The sequence below is a fragment of the Lynx canadensis genome, chromosome E3, assembly GCF_007474595.2.
Source record: "Lynx canadensis isolate LIC74 chromosome E3, mLynCan4.pri.v2, whole genome shotgun sequence".
Taxonomy (NCBI): Eukaryota; Metazoa; Chordata; class Mammalia; order Carnivora; family Felidae; genus Lynx; species Lynx canadensis.
Genome location: NC_044318.1, coordinates 12,103,812 through 12,122,663, shown reverse-complemented (window position 1 = coordinate 12,122,663; position 18,852 = coordinate 12,103,812). Strand labels below are relative to the sequence as shown.

The window sequence follows — 18,852 nt, the reverse complement described above, 5'->3', positions numbered from 1 at the left end:
CTATCTTCCCGTCAGTGTTTCCTTAGAATAATGAACATGGCTTTGGTGTAAATCTTGCCATGTTCAGGTCCGGCCAGTCCTGATTTCTGTCTTGTCTCCCATGTTCCTGGACTTGGGGGAGGGTGGCCCACTTGGCCTGTGAGCTAGAGTTCACCTCGGTGAGGCTACTGGTTTCGTCTGCGGCCAGGTGCTGTGAGGTGTGTGTTTGAAGGTGGGGTCTTCTCCAAACTCCGTGCCTGCGCCCAGCTCTGCGGTGGCTCTCCTGACCCGTAGGGTGTGGCCCTCCCTCTGCACAGCAAGAACCACAGTACATCAAAATGTTTTTTATTTGAGACACAAAAAATGCAAAATTGCTGAGATATCAAACGTTTCCCGATCGGCTACAATACTGCCACTATGTACAAAAGATCTGACGATCAGTGTGCACACATATAAAAATACAGTATGCGTTGCCTATGTACAGGACATGTGCAAAATGTATGGCGTTCAGACATGATACGGAATTGATTTCAGGGGTGCAAACAGCAAATACAAAGGCATCATGGTTTTTCTTTTAAAAAACAACATAAAGGCAGTACATGAATGGACCCCCCGATTGCCGTATTTTTTTATTAGGCTAGTGCTTTAGTAAGTGGGGCTCTGTAGATGGGTATCTTTCTCCTTGTTTTCATAAAGTGAGATGCTAAGACATGATGTGACAATGAAAATAAGAAGAGAAACACCTATCACGCTGTGTTTCTACTGCAAGCAAGAAAAAAAGGAAACTAACCTGTACTTAGGAAGAAACTCTGTATTACTACTAAATATGCATTCTTCTGAAACCAACAAAACAAATCTATACTATTTTACATGAAAACAACAGAGAAATATCTACATCTTTGTGAAAACTATAACCTTAAATGGATAATACCTTTTTGGGACTGATTGTTGAGAGCTCGTTAGTCTCAAATTTTAAATAAAAAGTGCCTCCTTTTGGCAAATACTTGGCAATGCCTTTGGTTCCTTTAAAGCGAGTTTGCATTACTACTGGTTACTTGAGGTTAAGTACTTTTGGTAGATACTAAACCCTTCCCTAAATGCTCCCTCTTCCTACCAAGTTAGCAAGTCTCCTTACAGCATCACGTAGAGAGGTAACTGTTACAAGTCTCGGTGATTCTGTGAACTGGGTTAAAGCTTTGTCTTAGTAGTTGGCACAAAGCTCTGTTCAACACAACAGCTGTGCTGATAATCGCCAGTGGCCTGTTTTGATTCCAGACAGCACCTTTGGTCTGAGACCGCCATCCTCGTGTCACAGAATTGTGACCTTTCTGGCTGGTGACTAGCAGAGCAGTGTGTAGTGGGGGGGTGGGGGGGGCGATGAGCACTCTGTAAACGTGCAGCTTTATGAAGCGTGGGCTTCGAATCAGCTCTGCAGGCAGGTTGGCCAGGGGGAGTGGGGAAGACACAGACCCCTCTTGGGTGTCATGCGGGCAGTCACTTCACACATGAGAAAGGCAGCCCGGACGGACGGTGAGTGAGCGAGGGTGGGGACCAGGACAGAGAATTACTGCTTCTGGTGATTTTCCAGTTTTGACTGAAACCACTCAGAGGATGAGCTGATGCGCAGGTAGGATGCTCTCCCAATCCGCATCTCTGCACTTGTAAGCTGTGCTCCCTGATAAACCTGACCTTCCACTTAATGTTCTTTGACGGTGTGGGCTGCGTGGCCTCCAGGGTAGTGGACAGTTTGTGTGGTAGCCGGCTCTGGCGCCAGGAGCCAGCCTGCACACGTCGGCAGGGCCGGATGGCGGAAAATGGAGGGTTACTTGTGGATCTGGATAAATGGCCTGTGTTGCTCTGTTGGTAGACACTGGACAGCTGTTCTCCCCGAACTTCTCTAACAAGTCCCCCCCCCCCCCCCCCGCCCCGCCCCGGCCTCCCCCTGCCCCACCGCAGGCAGGAGCCCGATGAGGCCAGGCGGGCCCACTGCCTTCACAGCTTCTCTGTGGCCCAGTCTGTTGGCAGACTAGAGGGACTGTCCCATCACTTGCGGGGACGGCTGCTTGGCCAGCTCCTGTGGCTGCTTTCCTCCTAGGAATTCTGAAAGGGCTCTGAAGAGAGCCGTGTGGCCTGGAATGATTGGGGTTGAAAGGGCAGAGGAAGCCTGAGTCAACTTTGGTGACAGGATGGGCAACACGCCGCCGATACGCTGACTGCACAGTTCCGTGGCGCTATCTTATTACCATGACTTTGCTTTCAGGAGGCGGCAGCTGGGAGGCAACACCAGGCTACCTACCTTCCACCCTGTTCCAAAACCGCACCTCCTCCAGCCTCACTTACGTGGGTCACAGAACCGTGCAGTTTAGAAAGGGAACTGAAATGAGATCTCTCTAGTGCTATAAAAATAGTCCTATGAAACACAAAACATCCGAGCAAGAAATCCCACGAAATGAGACCGTGTCTTTGTCCAAATAGGTGGCAAATACTGTACAGTAGATTGCACGATTCAGGAGAATGCAAGAACGTGAACCACCAACGACCCGCCTGCAGCGGCTCCCTAGACGCGCTTTGCGGAGATGGACAAGGTGCCCACGTGCCCCTGGGCTTCCAAAGGCTGGAGACGCTTCGGTGTCACTTTCTGTTCGTCCGGCCGCCCAGTGACGTGACCAAGAAAGAACTGCGTACACTCGAAAGGCAAGCTTGGTTCTGTCGTGTTTCAGGAACATTGAGGGAAGGAAGCGTGGATGTGAGGAAACGCGTACGTCCCGGAGCCGGCCGTTTTCTTGGCCAATTGCAGTCTGCAAGACGACGCATGACGCACGACGCTACGCACGACGTCTACGCTACAGGCGTTCTCACCGAACGTCCGCCGCCACCCTGCCCTGGGCTTCGATGGCCGTGAGACCGCCCCTCGGACAGTAACAGTAGTCCTCTGGACTGCACAGCCTTCCCGTCGCGCTTCGCATCGCGTCCACAGACTCAGGTCAGGGGCCTCGTTTCCGTGTCCTCTTTGGTCTCGTCACACGCTGCCCATGCTCCGTGTCCTCCCTCTAACCTAGAATGTGGAGCTGGGACCCCGGGCGGCTGCCCCCACGGCATGGACACCGGGCTCGCCGCCCTGGCCGGGCCCCGAAGGAATGGTGCGAGCGGGAGGCCGGCGGAGCCCCGAACGGGAGCCTCCTCGCCTTCCCTTCCGAGGAAGCCCTGCACGTGACGGCGAGAATGCACGTGTGAAGCGGGCACCTTCGCGGTGCGTGGCGGGCAGAGAGCAGGCTGGGGAGAGGGCCTTCTCCGCGCCGCCACGGCTGTATTTCGGAGAGCGGCCTTCCTGGGGCGTGTTTCAAACCCTGTTTGACGAGAGCGAAGAGGACTGCTGAGGGCTGGGACACCCCGTGTGCGCGCGGCTCAGGGTGATGGAAGGGGGGGGGGGGAAGGGGGGGAAGGGGCCGGGGCACGAGGTGGCGCCGCGGCACGAGGCAGCGCCACTGTCCCCTGCAGTCCCACGATCTCGGGTGCCAACCTCGTAAGCCTCGTTTCAATCTGAGTGAAGCCCCGAGCCTTGACCTCCCCTGAGAGGAGGAAGGGCCTGCCCGAGCGAACGGGCCCTCCGTCCCCAGAGGGCGGCTGGCTCCCTTGCCCTTGCTCACAGGTACATCCTGCTTCGAAGTTTCTAGATTGCATGCGCCGGCCTGCCAGTTCCTCGCCATCTCAACTACTCAGACCACACTGAGCATAACCGCTTCTGCCTCGAACCACTCAGAAGTGCTTTCAACTTGGGAAGTGCCACCTCACAGAGGGCTGCAGTGTGCGGGGCGACCGGATACGGGAAAAACAAACTTTCCTTGCACGTAGTAAGATCGAGAAACCAAAATAAAAACCTGAAAGGAGGTCGGCTCTGCGGCAGAACGCAAACCCGGCAGTGATTCCCCAGTTCTTTCCAGACGGTGGGTCAGGCTGGCTCTTCCCACGTCACTGTGGGGATATCACCACCTCACGACCCAGAGAGATCAACCTGACCCTCGGGTTCACACAAAGCGAGGCGTAGAGCATGACAATGGTATTTAACAAACACCTTCACGCTTTTTGGTAGATTGCAGGGTTTTCTTCAGTTATTTACATTTTATCGTATACTTAAATGACTAGCTTGACCTAATTTTGGAAGTCCTGTGATAGTTGGCATTTTAGAAAACTCTTCAGAAACTACTCAACAAACGTGACAACTTCTATGTAAAAAAAACTAGTAAAACCTCCAGTTTTTCAATCTTCGGCCTGATAATATAGCGAGAACTTGGGTATGACATCCAGTTACAAGCCTATAAAATGACAGGCAGGGAAAAGCGACAGGAGAGGCGGCCAGAGCTGGGGGCTGGCGGCCAGCCTGGTGAGAGTCTAACTCGGAGCCGCTGCAGGAATCTCCCGGCTGACGACAGCCTTCTCCCCTGCCCTCTCTTTGCAACTCACCAGCTCAGGAGGACCGTTCACACTGGAGCCTCCTGGGTTCTTTGAGATGGGTCTGGTTACCTGAAATCAGTCAGCTTTTCTTTAAATACAGAAATACACATGGCTCAAGTACTCTAGAAATATTCGAGTTATTAAAACAAGTAGAACCGCTGGCTACCCAATCCCTTACCCCAGTGTAGGCTGTACATACCACATGTGAGAGTGTACATACAAGTGTCTAATATACACATGAAAATCAATCTAATCAACCCTGAGGGTTGCTAATAGAATTTTCAGTGTTATCATTCATTATATGTGGACTTTGTACAGTGGTTTATGACCGTATTTTTTTTTTTTTTTTTTACATTGTCTGGTGATGGTGAAAGATCATCCATTTGAATTGAAATTTGGGAATCTAAAGTAAGATTCCCCAAACCACAAAATAAACTACAACACACAAAAAATTATGTTGGTTTCTGAATGGAACCGAAAATCTTCAGCTGGAAGCTGTCCCGGAACCGGCTGGCGCTCTCTCTCCACTGCCTGTGCTGCCTGACCAGGCTCAGGCCATTTCTAGGAAACACCACGTGCCGTGACCTCTCACCTCCCTCAACTGGCATCCTCTTGTGAGTGGAGCCGTCTGCCTTCTATTTGGGGTCTTAAAGCGACCACAGAGGTTTAAATGTAGTTGACGGACAACCCTCATGTAGTTATCCTGCACACGTCACTCTCTGTCATGTCTTTATCTAAAGGTACTCTGCATTCTTTACTGAAGTCTGGAAAAACGAATGAGTCTTCTTTGACCAGCGATTTTTTCAGAAGGCCCCGTGCTATGTTAAATTGTAGAAATTCACCGCCGGATGCAATGACATGTTTTCACACTTGGTTTCCAGGCTGTGACCATCTAGCCACCCTTTCTATGACAACATATTTTAATTGCAACAACACCGCTATGGATCTGTCTCTAAAAACTGCCCTCTTCAGAACGATCTTCATCTTCTTAGACGTCAGGAACTCGGATGAGAAATCTGTGCTGTTAGTCCCATGGCAACGGCAGGTCTTGTGGATCTAGAAAGTCAGTGGAGAACATGCTGGGAGCGGTGGCGCTGAGGGGAGTGAGTCCCGACGTGTTGGGCATGGTAATGTCCAGCCACTCCATGTTGTCTAAGTTTGAGTCAGAGAGGTCAAGTGACAGACAGGGGGTACTTGCAGCAAACTGGGCTTCAGAAGTCTCCATGGGTGAGTGTGAATGGTCCAGCACACTTGAGTGACTCAGCAAGTCATTTTGGAGGTCCTCGATCAGAGAGAAGGGCTCTCTGTCTTCACTGCTGCTTTGCAGGGGAACAATTTCGTTGGCCGAAGGTAAAGTTCCATCCAAGAAAGCTTCTAGCTGGTTCTCTAAGCTGGCAGATAAACTGCTCAGGGGTTCTAAGGAGACGGGTGGTGCCATTTGGACTTGGGGCGGGGGCCGGGACACCACCGTGTTGACTGGCATTGTGGTGATGCTGGCTGTCACTGGTCTCATTTTGGAAATGGGAGAAGGCTCTTCTTTTATAGGGAGGGAAATCTCTGTGTAAAATAATTGAAGTGATTAGTAAGTAAGGACGTGATACTATTTAAACATTTTTATGAATTAGGACAGTTCTTTTGCTATTTTGTGAGGACTTCTACACAGTCCGTCTTAGGGGTAGGAAGAGAATGCTATTGGTCAGATAGAGTCCTTGATCGCCTGTAGGATGATGGCTCTTTTTAGCTGAATAAACATTTTCAGGTTATAACATTCTGATATGCTTTCTAGTCTTGTTACTTAAGAGCAGTAAGCATGACAAGCAGTGATATGGCACCAGGGAGGAGCTGATGGTTACATTTATTTGATAATTTGATCTTTGGGTCCTGGTTCCCAGGTACTTCAGGCTTCAGACAGGGTTCATGTCTTGTCCGATACCATGGATCTGCCGTCACAGCAGCAACCACCCTTAAAGTGAACCTTAAGGTCACAACTGTGTTCCCAGTTTGTGCAGCCATGAAGTACATTCTTAATATCCTGAAAGCTCTAACTATATTCTTTTTCCTACTGTCATTATAGTTGAACTATATACGTTCTGTATAAAGTTCGAAAGAGATGCAATGCCCACCATCTTTTATTTCTGAATTATAGCTAACACACGGCTCCTTTGACCCTCTTCTTTAAGACGGGTCACCTTACTTTTCTGCCTTTTTTGTCTTGTTTTCTGAATTTATACAAAATCTTGAAGATCTGGCAAATGTCTTAATAAGCACTAAATATGTGTTATTCCTTGCTGGATCAAGTAGAAAATTAACACCATTTGCATTAGATTGCAGTGTTGCTATAGATACATATACTTGAATAAATTATCTTTTTTTACTTTCTTAGGGTATCTGATTGGTTTCGTTCGTATGCAGACACACCAGGAAGGGTGGATTTAGTAACAGCTGTGAGAGCTCAAAGGCCGGGATGCTTAATAAGGGAAAGAACCTACAGGCTGACTCCTGCTTGGGGACTGTCAACCGTGTGTGCTGACTGTGCAACTCTAGGTCGGTCTGTGGTTTCTCACTTCCTGTAGTCGTCCCTAGAATTGTTCTGAAAGCTGACAATGCGATCTCAGTAACCAGGCTCATAATCAACTATTTAAATCTCTGTTCTCATGATTACTGGCCGTGGTTTACAACAGGATAAAATAACATACTCACTGGATTCTTTGCCATTAAAAAAAAAAATCATGCCTTGTAGGAAATAACTCATTTGATGACTTTGTGACATCTTACTTTCCAAATTTAGGCTGTAAAAATTATTCTTTCTAATCATATAAAAAAATCTTTATTTTCACCAGATTTGGCAAAAAAAAAACAAACATTAAAAATATCCTAAAATCATGGCCATGAAATGTCTATTTCTTTTATCTCCATGGTGTAGATATACAATGAGTTTAAATTACTTTGTGATGCCAGTATAGTTCTTAGGAAAAGAAAAAAATCTATTTGCACAAGTAGAACTATAGTCAAACATCAAGAATTTCCTGTGTCTTCAAAACCAAATAGTTATGCTATTTAGGGATATAAGCTGCTATGGATGGGGAAATTTTGATCCCTGTTTAAAAAAGTGATTAAAACTCCTTTCACCAAGGTAATTTAAGAATACTTTATTCCCAAACAGTATTTGTTGTATTTTTAAAATACCGTTTTTTATATTTGTTTTGAAAGATAGGTTTGCGGAGGTTGAGATACCCTTGATTTCTTTTGTGTGTGGTTAATATCCCTGGTCTCTTTTTAAAAAAAATTTTTTTTTAAGTTTATTTTGAGAGAGACAGAGATAGCATGAGTGGGGGAGGGGGAGAGAGAGATGCCAAGCAGGCTCGGAGCTGTCAGCGCAGAGCCTGATGCAGGGCTCAGACTCACAAACTGTGAGATCACAACCTGAGCCGAAGCCAAGAGTTGGACGCGTAACCAACTGGGTCACCTAGGTGGCCCCCCTTATTCCTTTTAAGATGATACACTATAAAGTCTAAGATTTTCAATTATATGTAGAAAGTGCTTCAAAATTGCCTTTGAATTCTAATAAAGTCACTACAGTCTGAGCTAGGTAACCCGTGGTTGTTACAGAATTCATGTGTGAAGTAAGTATAGCACTTTTATCCCATCACAGTGACATACATAGGGAACATGTTTTAAAGTTTTTCAGTGTGGAATTTAAATTTGGCTCTCTTTTGCTATTTTTGAGATGATCTGTTATTTTCAAAAGGCAGAGATCTATGGATAAAACTAACATTATGTTATTGTGTTAAGCTGAAACAATGGTTTTTCCTCCATTTTATAAGTTTTAGTGTCCTAATTTAACAGATTTAAAACAGTAAATATAGTTGGAATTAGAAAAATATGTTTCTTGCTACTCAAAGATATGCCATGAGCTCTAAAGGAAAATATTCAAAACCTTGTCATAAAAGGTGACTCTGGCGGGTTCTGATGTGACTTGTAACCTACCTCCACTCTTGATAAGTATATCAAAGAGGTCGTCCATCTGCTGACTGTGTGCACTGGAAATCTACAACAAAGAATATAAATTAGCTTTCTTTCATGCGGACCCAGAAGCATTAACAGTTGGGAGCATTAAGGGACCCCTTTCCCCCATTCAGGCTTTCTCTCTCAAAAATATAGATTAAAAAAAAAAAAAAAAGCTTCTGCACAGCTAAGGAAACAATCAACAAAACTAAAAGGCAATAGACAGAATGGGAAAAGATATTTGCAAATGACATACTGGACAAAGGGTTATTATCAAAAATCTATAAAGAACCTACCAACTCAACACCCGAAAAACAATCCAGTAAAGAAATGGGCAGAAGACATCAATAGACACTTTTCCAAAGGAGACATCCACATGGCCCACAGACACATGAAAGGATGCTCAACATCACTCATCATCAGGAAAATACAAATCAATGCCACACTGAGATGCCATTCCACACCAGTGAGAGTGGCTAACAGTAACAACTCAGGAAACAACGGATGTTGGCGAGGATGCGGAAAAAGGGGAACCCTCTCGCACTATTGGTGGAAATGCAAACTGGTGTAGTCACTGTGGAAAACAGTGTGGAAATTCCTCAACAAATTAAAAATAGCATTACTCTGTGACCCAGCAATAGCACCACTAGGAATTTATCCAAAGGATACAGGTGTGCTGACTCACAGGGGCACATGTACCCCAATGTTGAAAGGTGTACTATCAACAATAGCTCAGTTATGGAAAAAATGCAGATGTCCATCAGCTGATGAATGGATCAAGAAGATGTGGTATATATTTACAATGGAATGCCGCTTGGCGTTCAAAAAGAATGAACTCTTGCCATTTGCAACAACATGGATGGAACTTGAGGGGGTACTATGCTAAGTGCAGTAAGTTAGAGAAAGAAAAATACCCTATGTTTTCACTCCTAGGTGGAATTTGAGAAACTTAATAGAAGACCATAGGGGAAGGGAAGGAAAAATAAGAAAAACAGACAGGGTGGCAAACCATAAGAGACTCTTAAATACAGAGAAGAAACTGAGGGTTGATGGGGGTGGGGAGTTGGGGAGGGTGGGGAAAATGGGTGATGGGCATTGAGGAGGGCACTTGTTGGGATGAGCACTGGGTGTTGTATGTAAGTGATGAATCATGGGACTCTACTCCTGAGGCCAACCTACACTGTAACATACACTGTTACCCTGTAAGTTAGCTAAAGTGATAATTATTAAAAAAAAAAAAAGTATGCCTCTTCACACCAAGAAACAGACTCTGAACTATAGAAAACAAAACTGATAGTTACCAGAAGAGAGGTGGGTGGATGATGGATTAAATAGGTGATGGGGATGAAGGAGGGCACTTGTGATGAGCACAGGGTAATGTACGAAGTGCTGAATTACTATACTGTACACCTGAAACTATATTTCACTGTATGTTAACTGGAACTTATTTTTTTTCTTTTTTTTTTGTTTTGTTTTGTTTTGTTTTTAATGTTTGTTTATTTTCGAGAGACATAGACAGAGTGTGAGCAGGGGAGGGGCACAGAGAGAGGGAGACACAGAATCCAAAGCAGGCTCCAGGCTCCAAGCTGTCAGCAACAGAGCCTGACATGGGGCTTGAACTCACGGAACGCGAGATCATGACCTGAACCGAAGTCAGACGTGTATAACCGACTGAGCCACCCAGGCGCCCTTATTATTATTTTTTTTAATGTTGATTTGTTTCTGAGAGAGAGAGGGAGACAGAGTCTGAAGCAGGCTCTGCAGTGACAGGATGTGGGGCTCAAACTCATGAACTGTGAGATCATGACCTGAGCAGAAGTCAGTGACTTAACCAACTGAGCCACCACCGAGGTGCCCCGCTAACTGGAATTTAAACAAAAACGAAGAAATTTTAGTTATTATCTTATTTTTATCAACCAAAAAAAAAAGTATGCCTCTCACTGATGTATACATTAGTTACGCATTGCTGTATTACACATTCTTCCAAGTTTACTGGCTTCAGATGCTATAGAGTTATTATCTCCGATTTTCTGTGGGTCAGGAATTTAGGAATAGTTGAGGTGGGCAGTTCTGGTGGGGGCACCTCCATGGGCGTGCAGTCAACATGCTGGCCAGGCTACAGCCATCTTCCAGCTTGGCTGGAGAGTACTGTTGTAAAGATGGTTCACTATATGACTAGCAGGTTGGTGCTGGTTGTTGACGGGGGGGGGGGGGGGGGGGGGGGGGGGGGGCTCAGTTTCCCATCGCACGGGCCTCTCCAGAGTGCTGCAGGACTGTCCACATGACAGCTGGCTTTCCCCAGAGCCAGCATCCAAGAGAGAGCAGGCAAGGCAGGAGGAGGATGCCTTTTATGAACTAGTATCAGAAGTCAAACACCATGGCTTCCACCACTTGTATTAGAAGTGAGTCACTTAGGGAGAAATGTCAAAAAAAAATCAAAAACCCAAAGAAATCTCTTGAAACCACTGCAGGGCGTTTGGTTAGGCTGGGTCTGTTTTTTAGTCATTCTGATAATTTCTGCATTTTAATTGTCTTGTTTACTCCATTTCTGTGTCTTGCATAATCAGTGATAGGATTAAGTGTGGGTTTACCATTTTGTTTTGATTTGCCCTGTTTTTCTTGGTGGTGGTGGTGTTCCTCCTTTCTTGTGTTTTAAAAATACATATTCATTTATTTTTGGAATCCTAACTAAATTTTTCTATTTTGTAAAAGCTGTACTTCTTTAGTTGTATGGGCATGCAATATACAGCCTTCATGTTTTGTAGGTTACTTAATGTTGTAGCATTGTACACAAGATATAAAACCCCGGTCAACATCTAGATCCACTCCCACCATCCGTTATTGATATTTTTAAGTGTTACATCTATATATTTTATAAACCCCTTTACAATGTTATTTTTTATAGTGCAGGTTTTCTGGTGATGAATTCTTAATTTTTATCTGAAAATCTCTTTAGTTCACTTTTATTCTTAAAGAGTATTTCTACTTGATACAGAATTCTAGTTTGACAGTCCCTCTCTCCCTTCTGTTCCCCACTAAGAACTTTAAAGACATTTTTTGGGTATTTTCTTACTTCAGCAGTTTCTGATGAAAACTCGATCATAAAACAAATAGTTGTTACAGTTGTTACCCTGTGTGCATTGTACTGCTTTTTTTTGGCACTTTCAAGATTTGCTCTTTAACTCTGGCTTTCAATAATTTGACTATGATATGATGAGGCCTTCTATTTACCCTGCTTGATGTTTAGTTAGCATCTGAAAATTACAAACTTGTCTTTCATCATATTTGTGAAAAATTGGATTATTTCTTTTTTAAAAAAAATTTTTTTTATGTTTATTTATTTTTGAGAGGGAGAGAGAGTGTGAGCAGGGGAGGGGCAGAGACAGAAGAAGACACAGAATCCGAAGCAGGCTCCAGGCTCCGAGCTGTCAGCACAGAGCCTGACGCGGGGCTTGAACCCATGAACCATGAGATCATGACCTGAGCCGAAGTTGGATGCTCACTGGACTGAACCACCCAGGTGCCCCTATGTATTTATTTTGAGAGAGAGACTGGGGGAGAGACAGAGAGAGAGAATTGCAAACAGGCTCCACACTGTTAGTGCAGAGCCCAACTCAGGGCTCAAACTCAGGAACCTTGAGATCATGACCTGAACCAAAGACACTTAAGCGACTGAGCCATCCAGGTGCCCCTTGACTATTATTTCTTAGAATATTTGGCCTGCTTCATTCTCTTCTCGGAATCCTATCATACCCATCTCAGACTGTCTGCTTTAAACAACAGGTCTCTGAGGTTCTGTTCGCCTTAAAAATAAAATCTTTTCTCTCTTACTCACATTTGGATAAATTCTATTCAGCTGTCTTCAAGTTCACTGTCTTTTTACCTGTCATCTCCATTCTGTTAAGGCCATCTCTAACTTTTTTCACTTTATTATTTTTTTCAGTGTTTATTTTGTGAAAGAGAGAGCACGTGCAGAAGCAGGGGGAGGGGCATAGAGAGAGGAGGAGAATCCCAAGCAGGCTCTGTGCTGTCAGCTCAATCCGACAAACTGAGATCATGACCTGAGCAAAAATCAAGAGTTGGACACTTAACTGAGCCACTCAGGCACCTCTTTCATTCTAGATCATGTATTTTTTTAGTTTTATTTATTTTTAAGATGTTTATTTTTGAGAGAGAGAGTGAGAGAAGGAGTGGGGAAGGGACAAAGAGAGAGATCCACCACGGGCTCTGTGCTCCCAGCAGAGAGCCTGATGCAGGGCTCAAACTCATGATCTGCTAGATGGTGAGCTGAGCTGAAGTCAGAAGATTAACTGACTGAGCTACCCAGGTGCCCCATATTTTTTAGTTTTATTATTTCCATTTCATTAAAAAAATCATTTCTGTATTTTCTATTTTTTCATTCATTGCAAGTACATTTTCCTTTACATCACTGATAGCTATAATAGCTATTTTAACACCCTTATCTGCAAATTCTAATACTTGGATTAGCTGGAGTTGCTCTTAATTCACTGCCTTTTGCCCTTCAGAAAGGGTTGCATTTTCTTCCTCATTTCTATACTGCATGTGGTGAATGGCTATGAATATCACATAGTGGAGACTCTATTCTGTTACTTTTCTCAGATGAGTGGTTTCTTTTGTTTTAGCATGCAGTCAACTTGGCTGGACTTGGAACTTCTGCCCAAGAAACATTTTGAAGGTCAGTCACAGCTCACATCTTATCTTTAGTCTGCTCCCATGACCACCCAATGTCTATGTGGCTTAGGAGTCAGCTCGAGATACAGACAGAATTTGGGGATCTTCCCCACTTGTTCCTTTCCTTTTAGGTTGCTCTCAACTCAGCCCTCAGACTTCCCAGGGCATAAAGGCTATGGTTTTTCGACCGGTAACCTCACCACTTAGCTTGATCCCAGAGTAAAAGCAGCAAAAAGAGGGAATTCATGCCTTTTATCTCCCTTCCTCCGAGTCTGGACTCCTCACCAGAATATGCTGCATCAATTCACTCTTCAATGCCCTCATGTTAGTGCTCTTTGTATTAAGACCAGGCTTTACAGCTGTTATCTGTGGAAGACTTGCTTAGCCAATAGTGAAATTGGAAGTCTGAGTGAAGGTATTTTAAAAACCTCAGCATGCCTGGAGTTCAGTGCTTAACGGTGTATAAAGAACACCAGACAGTGATGTAGAGCTGAGCTCCCTTAGCCTGTAAACAACAACCAGAGACAAACATGGCAGGGATTCCGGTCAGCTGTCTTTGGTTAAAGGGAGGTGAAGTTCCTTCTCTGCTGTTCCATGCATCAAGTGAGCAGCACATATGAACCTACACATGAGAACCGGGTTTGGAAGGATGCGTCCTACCTATTAATTTTCTCACCAATTGCAGTTAAGCTCTTTGCCTTTCATTTCATCTCTGCTCTCCTGTGGAGAGAACAGGTGTCACTTCTTACGGACTAATGGGGAGGACCATCTAGTCTAGCACCGTGTGTTCCCATTCTTTTTGTAAATGTTTAAAACTGTTTCTGAAATTTGGTTCTCCCCTCACAGATAAGGGCCCCTGCTGACTATGGAACTGAAGAAAACCTTTTCAACGACAGGGACTGTGTTCCTTTGGCACTAAGCAGTCAGAAGAAGCACATGGTAATTGCACTTCCCGGGAGGCAGGCCACCCTGGGAGCATGCCGAACTGTATGCTGCAGCCTGAGACCGAGCAATTTCTGCAGCTGTCCGCTGAGGCGGCTGGGTAGGTCATGGTGACCGCTCACTGCCTGGTTGAGGGGACGGGCTTGTTCGGTGCTTGCTACACAAAGTGTGGATCCTCTGTGAGGCAGGGGTTCTTTCTCGAAACTTACCTTTTAGTTTAGAGGGGGAGGGAGACCAGGAGACCAGGACAGAGTTTAGGGGAAGGTATGACAAGGTTGTTGTTGGGCACCCACTGCGGGCTGGACGCCTTTACCAACGGGAACTCTCTTCCCATGGCTTGCAATAGGGAGCAATGAGGAAGGCTCGGCGGACAGGGGGACGCCTGGCGCACCGTGCCTAAGAGCACCTGGTTGGGCTGCGGATCAGCACCCAGTGAAGTCAGGAGGACGTTGGTCTCCTCCAGAGTGCTCTTGCTCAAAACACTAGCAAAATGGTTTGCACAAGCTGGCCGACTGGAGCAGAGGGTTCTGGGGACGCGTGGAAGATGAAGCAGGGTAAGGTAGGGGCTGGGCAGTCTCGATGGCCAGCCAGGTGGAAGGCCATCAGCTGAATGCCCCCGACGAATGGCAGCTTTAGGAAAGAGGGCCCCATAGAGGACTTCTGGGAGGATGGTGGAGTCCAGGACCCTCGGCTCACCTGATCCCATGGACAAAGCCAGATGACAGCCACATGGGTACAAGAGTGACATAGCAGACTTCGCACGGGTAATGGTAGGAGAATACATGGAAAAGAGACATGGAAAAGAGGAGGGGGGGCAGAGACGCAGTAGGGAATCAAGTTCCTGGTGAGACAGACCACAAAGGAGAGGGATACCACAAGCACAGAGAAGGGAGGGGAGCAGACCCCACCCACATCAGGCACCCCAAACATCGGGGACCTGAACTGGGAAACGTTGAAAACCAATGGGCCTTAACTCTGGGTCCTTTAACAATCGGTGGGCTTAGCTCTGGGAGAGCGGGATGGCAATGGGAAACCGGGTCCCCACCCTTAAAGACCCAGCGTAACGAACAACCCCACTGAGATAGAGCATAGAAGGAGCAGTTTGAAAAGCGCCTGGGGTATAAGGGAAGCAGATTAATTTTGTATTTACTAATCTCAGAACATGTGCTGGACAGGCAGGGATCTTTGGCAGACTTCTGCAAGAGCCAAAGAGCTGGTGGGCACCATTCTCCCCCACCTGCCAAGTTTAGACACCCGACACTTGTAGGAACCAGCGCAAATACTCTCCACCTGCCTTGGTAACCCCACATACTGATTGTCATTCTCTGGGGGACTCACACCATCCAACCTGCCCTGGGCAGACGGGAAGATAACCGCACACACGAAGGCTTGGGGCAGACAGGTGCTCTTATTAGTGGGCAGGGCCGGCAGTCAGAGGCTCTCAGGGACAAAGCAGGGAGAGTGCCCTGCAGGCTGGTATAACCATAGCCCTGTCAACTTGGGCTGAAGGCAGGGATCTGGTCTGATCCAACTACAAGTCCAAGGCAGCCCCAGACTGGCCCTTTAACAGCACAGAGACGAAATCCTGCCACAGTAGGCAAAGTGGGTCACTGCAGCCAACTGGACTAAAGGCAAATGTGGCTCAGCCACAACAGTGGGGTGCATGCAACACACGTAAGAGACCCCCTGAAGCAACTACTTCTGGTGAGCGAGGCACATGGCACTACAGGGTACGAGAGGACCTCTTCTTCATGAGGACCCTACTTTGAAAAGCAGGAGACATAGCTGATTTTCCTAGTACAAAGAAACAAACAGGTTTAGACAAAATAAAGAGACAGTGGACTGTATCCCAAAATATAAAAAAGAACCAGAGATTAAGAACTCAGTAAGTGAAATTGATTCCCTCTTGTGTATTTTTAATCACAGAGGAAGCAGAAGAATGGATCAGTCACCTGGAAGACAGAGTAATGGAAAGCAACCAAGCTGAACAACAACAAAATAAAAAATGAGAATAGGTTAAGGGAATCAGCAACACAACAAACCATAACCATATTCAAATTATTGTGATCCCAAATTTATCTGAAAAATTAATAGCCAAAAACTTCTCTAATCTGGAAAAGGAAACAGACAATCAGATCTAGGAGGCATAGTGCGCCCTAAAGAAGGTGACCCAAGAAGGTAAACACTGAGACACATTTCAAATGGCAACAAGTAGTGACAAAGAATTATAAAAGCAGCAAAGGAAAATGGTTATGTACAAAGGAAACCCCATATAGCTATTGGCTCATTGTCCAGCATAAACCTTGCAGGCCAGAAGGGAGTGGGATGATATATTCAAAGGGTGGAAAGGAAAAAAACCTCCAAGAATACTCTACCCAGCAAAGGGTATCATTCAGAATAGGAGATGAAGAGTTTGCCAAACAGAATTTAAAGGACTTGATCACCACCAAAACAGCCTTACAAGAAATGTTCAAGGGGATTCTTTGGAAAGAAAAGGCCAGGTTCAGGAATAAGAAAATTAGGAAAGGAAAAAATTTCACAGGTAAATGCAAACATAAGAAAAGTCATAGATTAGTCACTTATAAAAACCCAATTTGGAGGTTAAAGCACAAAAGCAGTAGAATCAATTATATCTACAAAAATCAGTCAAGGTAATTCACAAAATAAAAGGATGTAAAGTATGACAGCATATATATAAAACATGCAGAGGGAAAGAGTAAAAATTTAGTGCTTTTAGATGGGGTGCACACTTAACCATCAACTTAATATATGCCTATGCCATATGCATAGGATGTTATATATCAACCTAATGGTAACCACAAATCAAAAACCGGTAATAGATACGCAGAAAGTAAAGTGAAAGGAATCCAAGCATATCATTCAAGAAAGACACCAAACCACAAGGGAAGACAGCAAAAGGGGAAAAGAACAGAGAGGAACTAGAAAACGAACCATAAAACAAATAACAAAATGGCAATAAGCAGATATACCCATCAATAATTACTTGAATGTAAATGGATTAAATGTTCCAATCAAAAGACATAGGGTGACAGAATGGATAAGACAGTAACATCCATCTATATGCTGCCTACCAGAGACTGACTGTAGACTAAAGACACATACATTTTGAAAAGTACAGGGATAGAAAAATAATTATTATGCAAATGGAAGCAAAAAGCAAGCTGACACAGCAATACTTACATCAGATAAAACAGACTTTAAAACAGAAGACCCTACAGAATGAAATGGGAACAGTCCAATAAGAGGATATAACAATTACATATAGTTACGTACCCATCATGGAAGAATCTAAATACATAAAGCATCTATTACTAGACATAAAGGAAGAAACTGACAGTAGTACCTAAGGGTAGGGGACTTTAACACCCCACTTACATCAATGGATGGATCATCCAGACAAAAAACATGGAAACAGTGGCTTTGAATGACACATTGGACCACATGGACCTAACATATATTCAGACCATTTCATTCAAAACCAAAAGAATACACATTCTTTTCAAGTACATATGGAACACTCTCCAGAACAGATCACATATTAGACAAAACAAGTCTCAATAAATTAAAAAAGACTGAAATCCTATCATGCATCTTTTCCAACCACAATGGTATAGAACTAAAAATTACAAGAAAAAAAATGTGGAAAGAACAAAAATACATGGAAAGAACATGCTACTTAATGAATGGGTCAACCAAAAAATCAAAGAAGAAATCAAAAAGGAAACAAAATATAAATGGAGACAAATGAAAATGAAAACATAATGGTCCAAAATCTCTGGGATGCAGCAAAAGCTGTTCTAAGAGGGAAGATTATAGCAATACAGGCCTACCTCAAGAAGTAGGAAAAATCTCAAACAACCTAGTCTTAAACCTAAAGGGGCTAGAAAAAAAACAAAGCCCCAGGCCAGTATAAGGAAGGAAATAATAAACATGAGAGCAGAAATCAATGAAATAGACTAAACAAACAAAACAAACAAACAACCCCCCCCCCCAATAACAGATGGAGCAATGAAGCCAGGAGCTGGTTCTTTGAAAAGACCAACAAAATTGATCAACATTTAGCCAAACTCCTCAAAAAAGAAACAATAAGACTCAAAAAAATAAAATCAGAAATGAAGGAGAAATAACCAACACCACAGAGACACAAAAGAATATAAGAAATACTATGAAAGATTATATGCCAACAAATCGGACAACCTAGAAGAAATGGATGAATTTCTAGAAACATCATTTTCCCAAAGTGAATCAGAAAGAAGTAGAAAATTGGAACAGACTGATTACTAGTAAAGAAATTGAATCAGTAATCTAAACACTCCCAACAAACAGAAGTCCAGGACCAGATGGCTTCACAAGTGAATTCTACCAAACATTTAAAGAAGAGTTAATATCTATTCTTCTCAAACTAATCCAAAATAGAAGAGGAAGGAAAGCTTCTAAATTCATTCTATAAGTCCAGCATTACCCTGATACCAAAGCCAGATAAAGACACTACAAAAAAAGAAAATAAAACTATAAGTTAGTATGATGTCTGATAAACATAGATGCAAAAATCCTCACCAAAATATTAGCAAACCTAATTCAACAATACGTTAAAAAGATCATTCACCATGATCAAGTGGTTTTTATTCCTGAGATGCAAAGGTGGTTCAATAGGTATGAATCAATCAAGAATGATACATCACATTAACAAGATAAAGAATAAAAACTATATGATCTTCTCAATAGATGGAGGAAAAGCATTTGATGAAGTGTCACATCCAT

General features: G+C 44.2%; 1 protein-coding gene across 7 annotated transcripts in view; it reads right to left on the bottom strand.

The window, feature by feature from the left end:
• Window positions 1-308: 308 nt before the first annotated feature.
• Window positions 309-18,852, bottom strand: part of MRTFB (myocardin related transcription factor B) — a 127,672-nt gene continuing 109,128 nt past the window's right edge. For all 7 annotated transcript variants that reach the window (XM_030300046.1, XM_030300052.1, XM_030300047.1 and 4 more), the window contains 2 exons: window positions 8,419-8,479; window positions 309-5,988 (listed from right to left, as the gene is read on the bottom strand). In XM_030300046.1, the coding sequence (XP_030155906.1) occupies window positions 5,456-5,988; window positions 8,419-8,479 (594 nt within the window). In that variant the 3' untranslated portion in view covers window positions 309-5,455. The remainder of the gene's footprint in view (window positions 5,989-8,418; window positions 8,480-18,852) is intronic.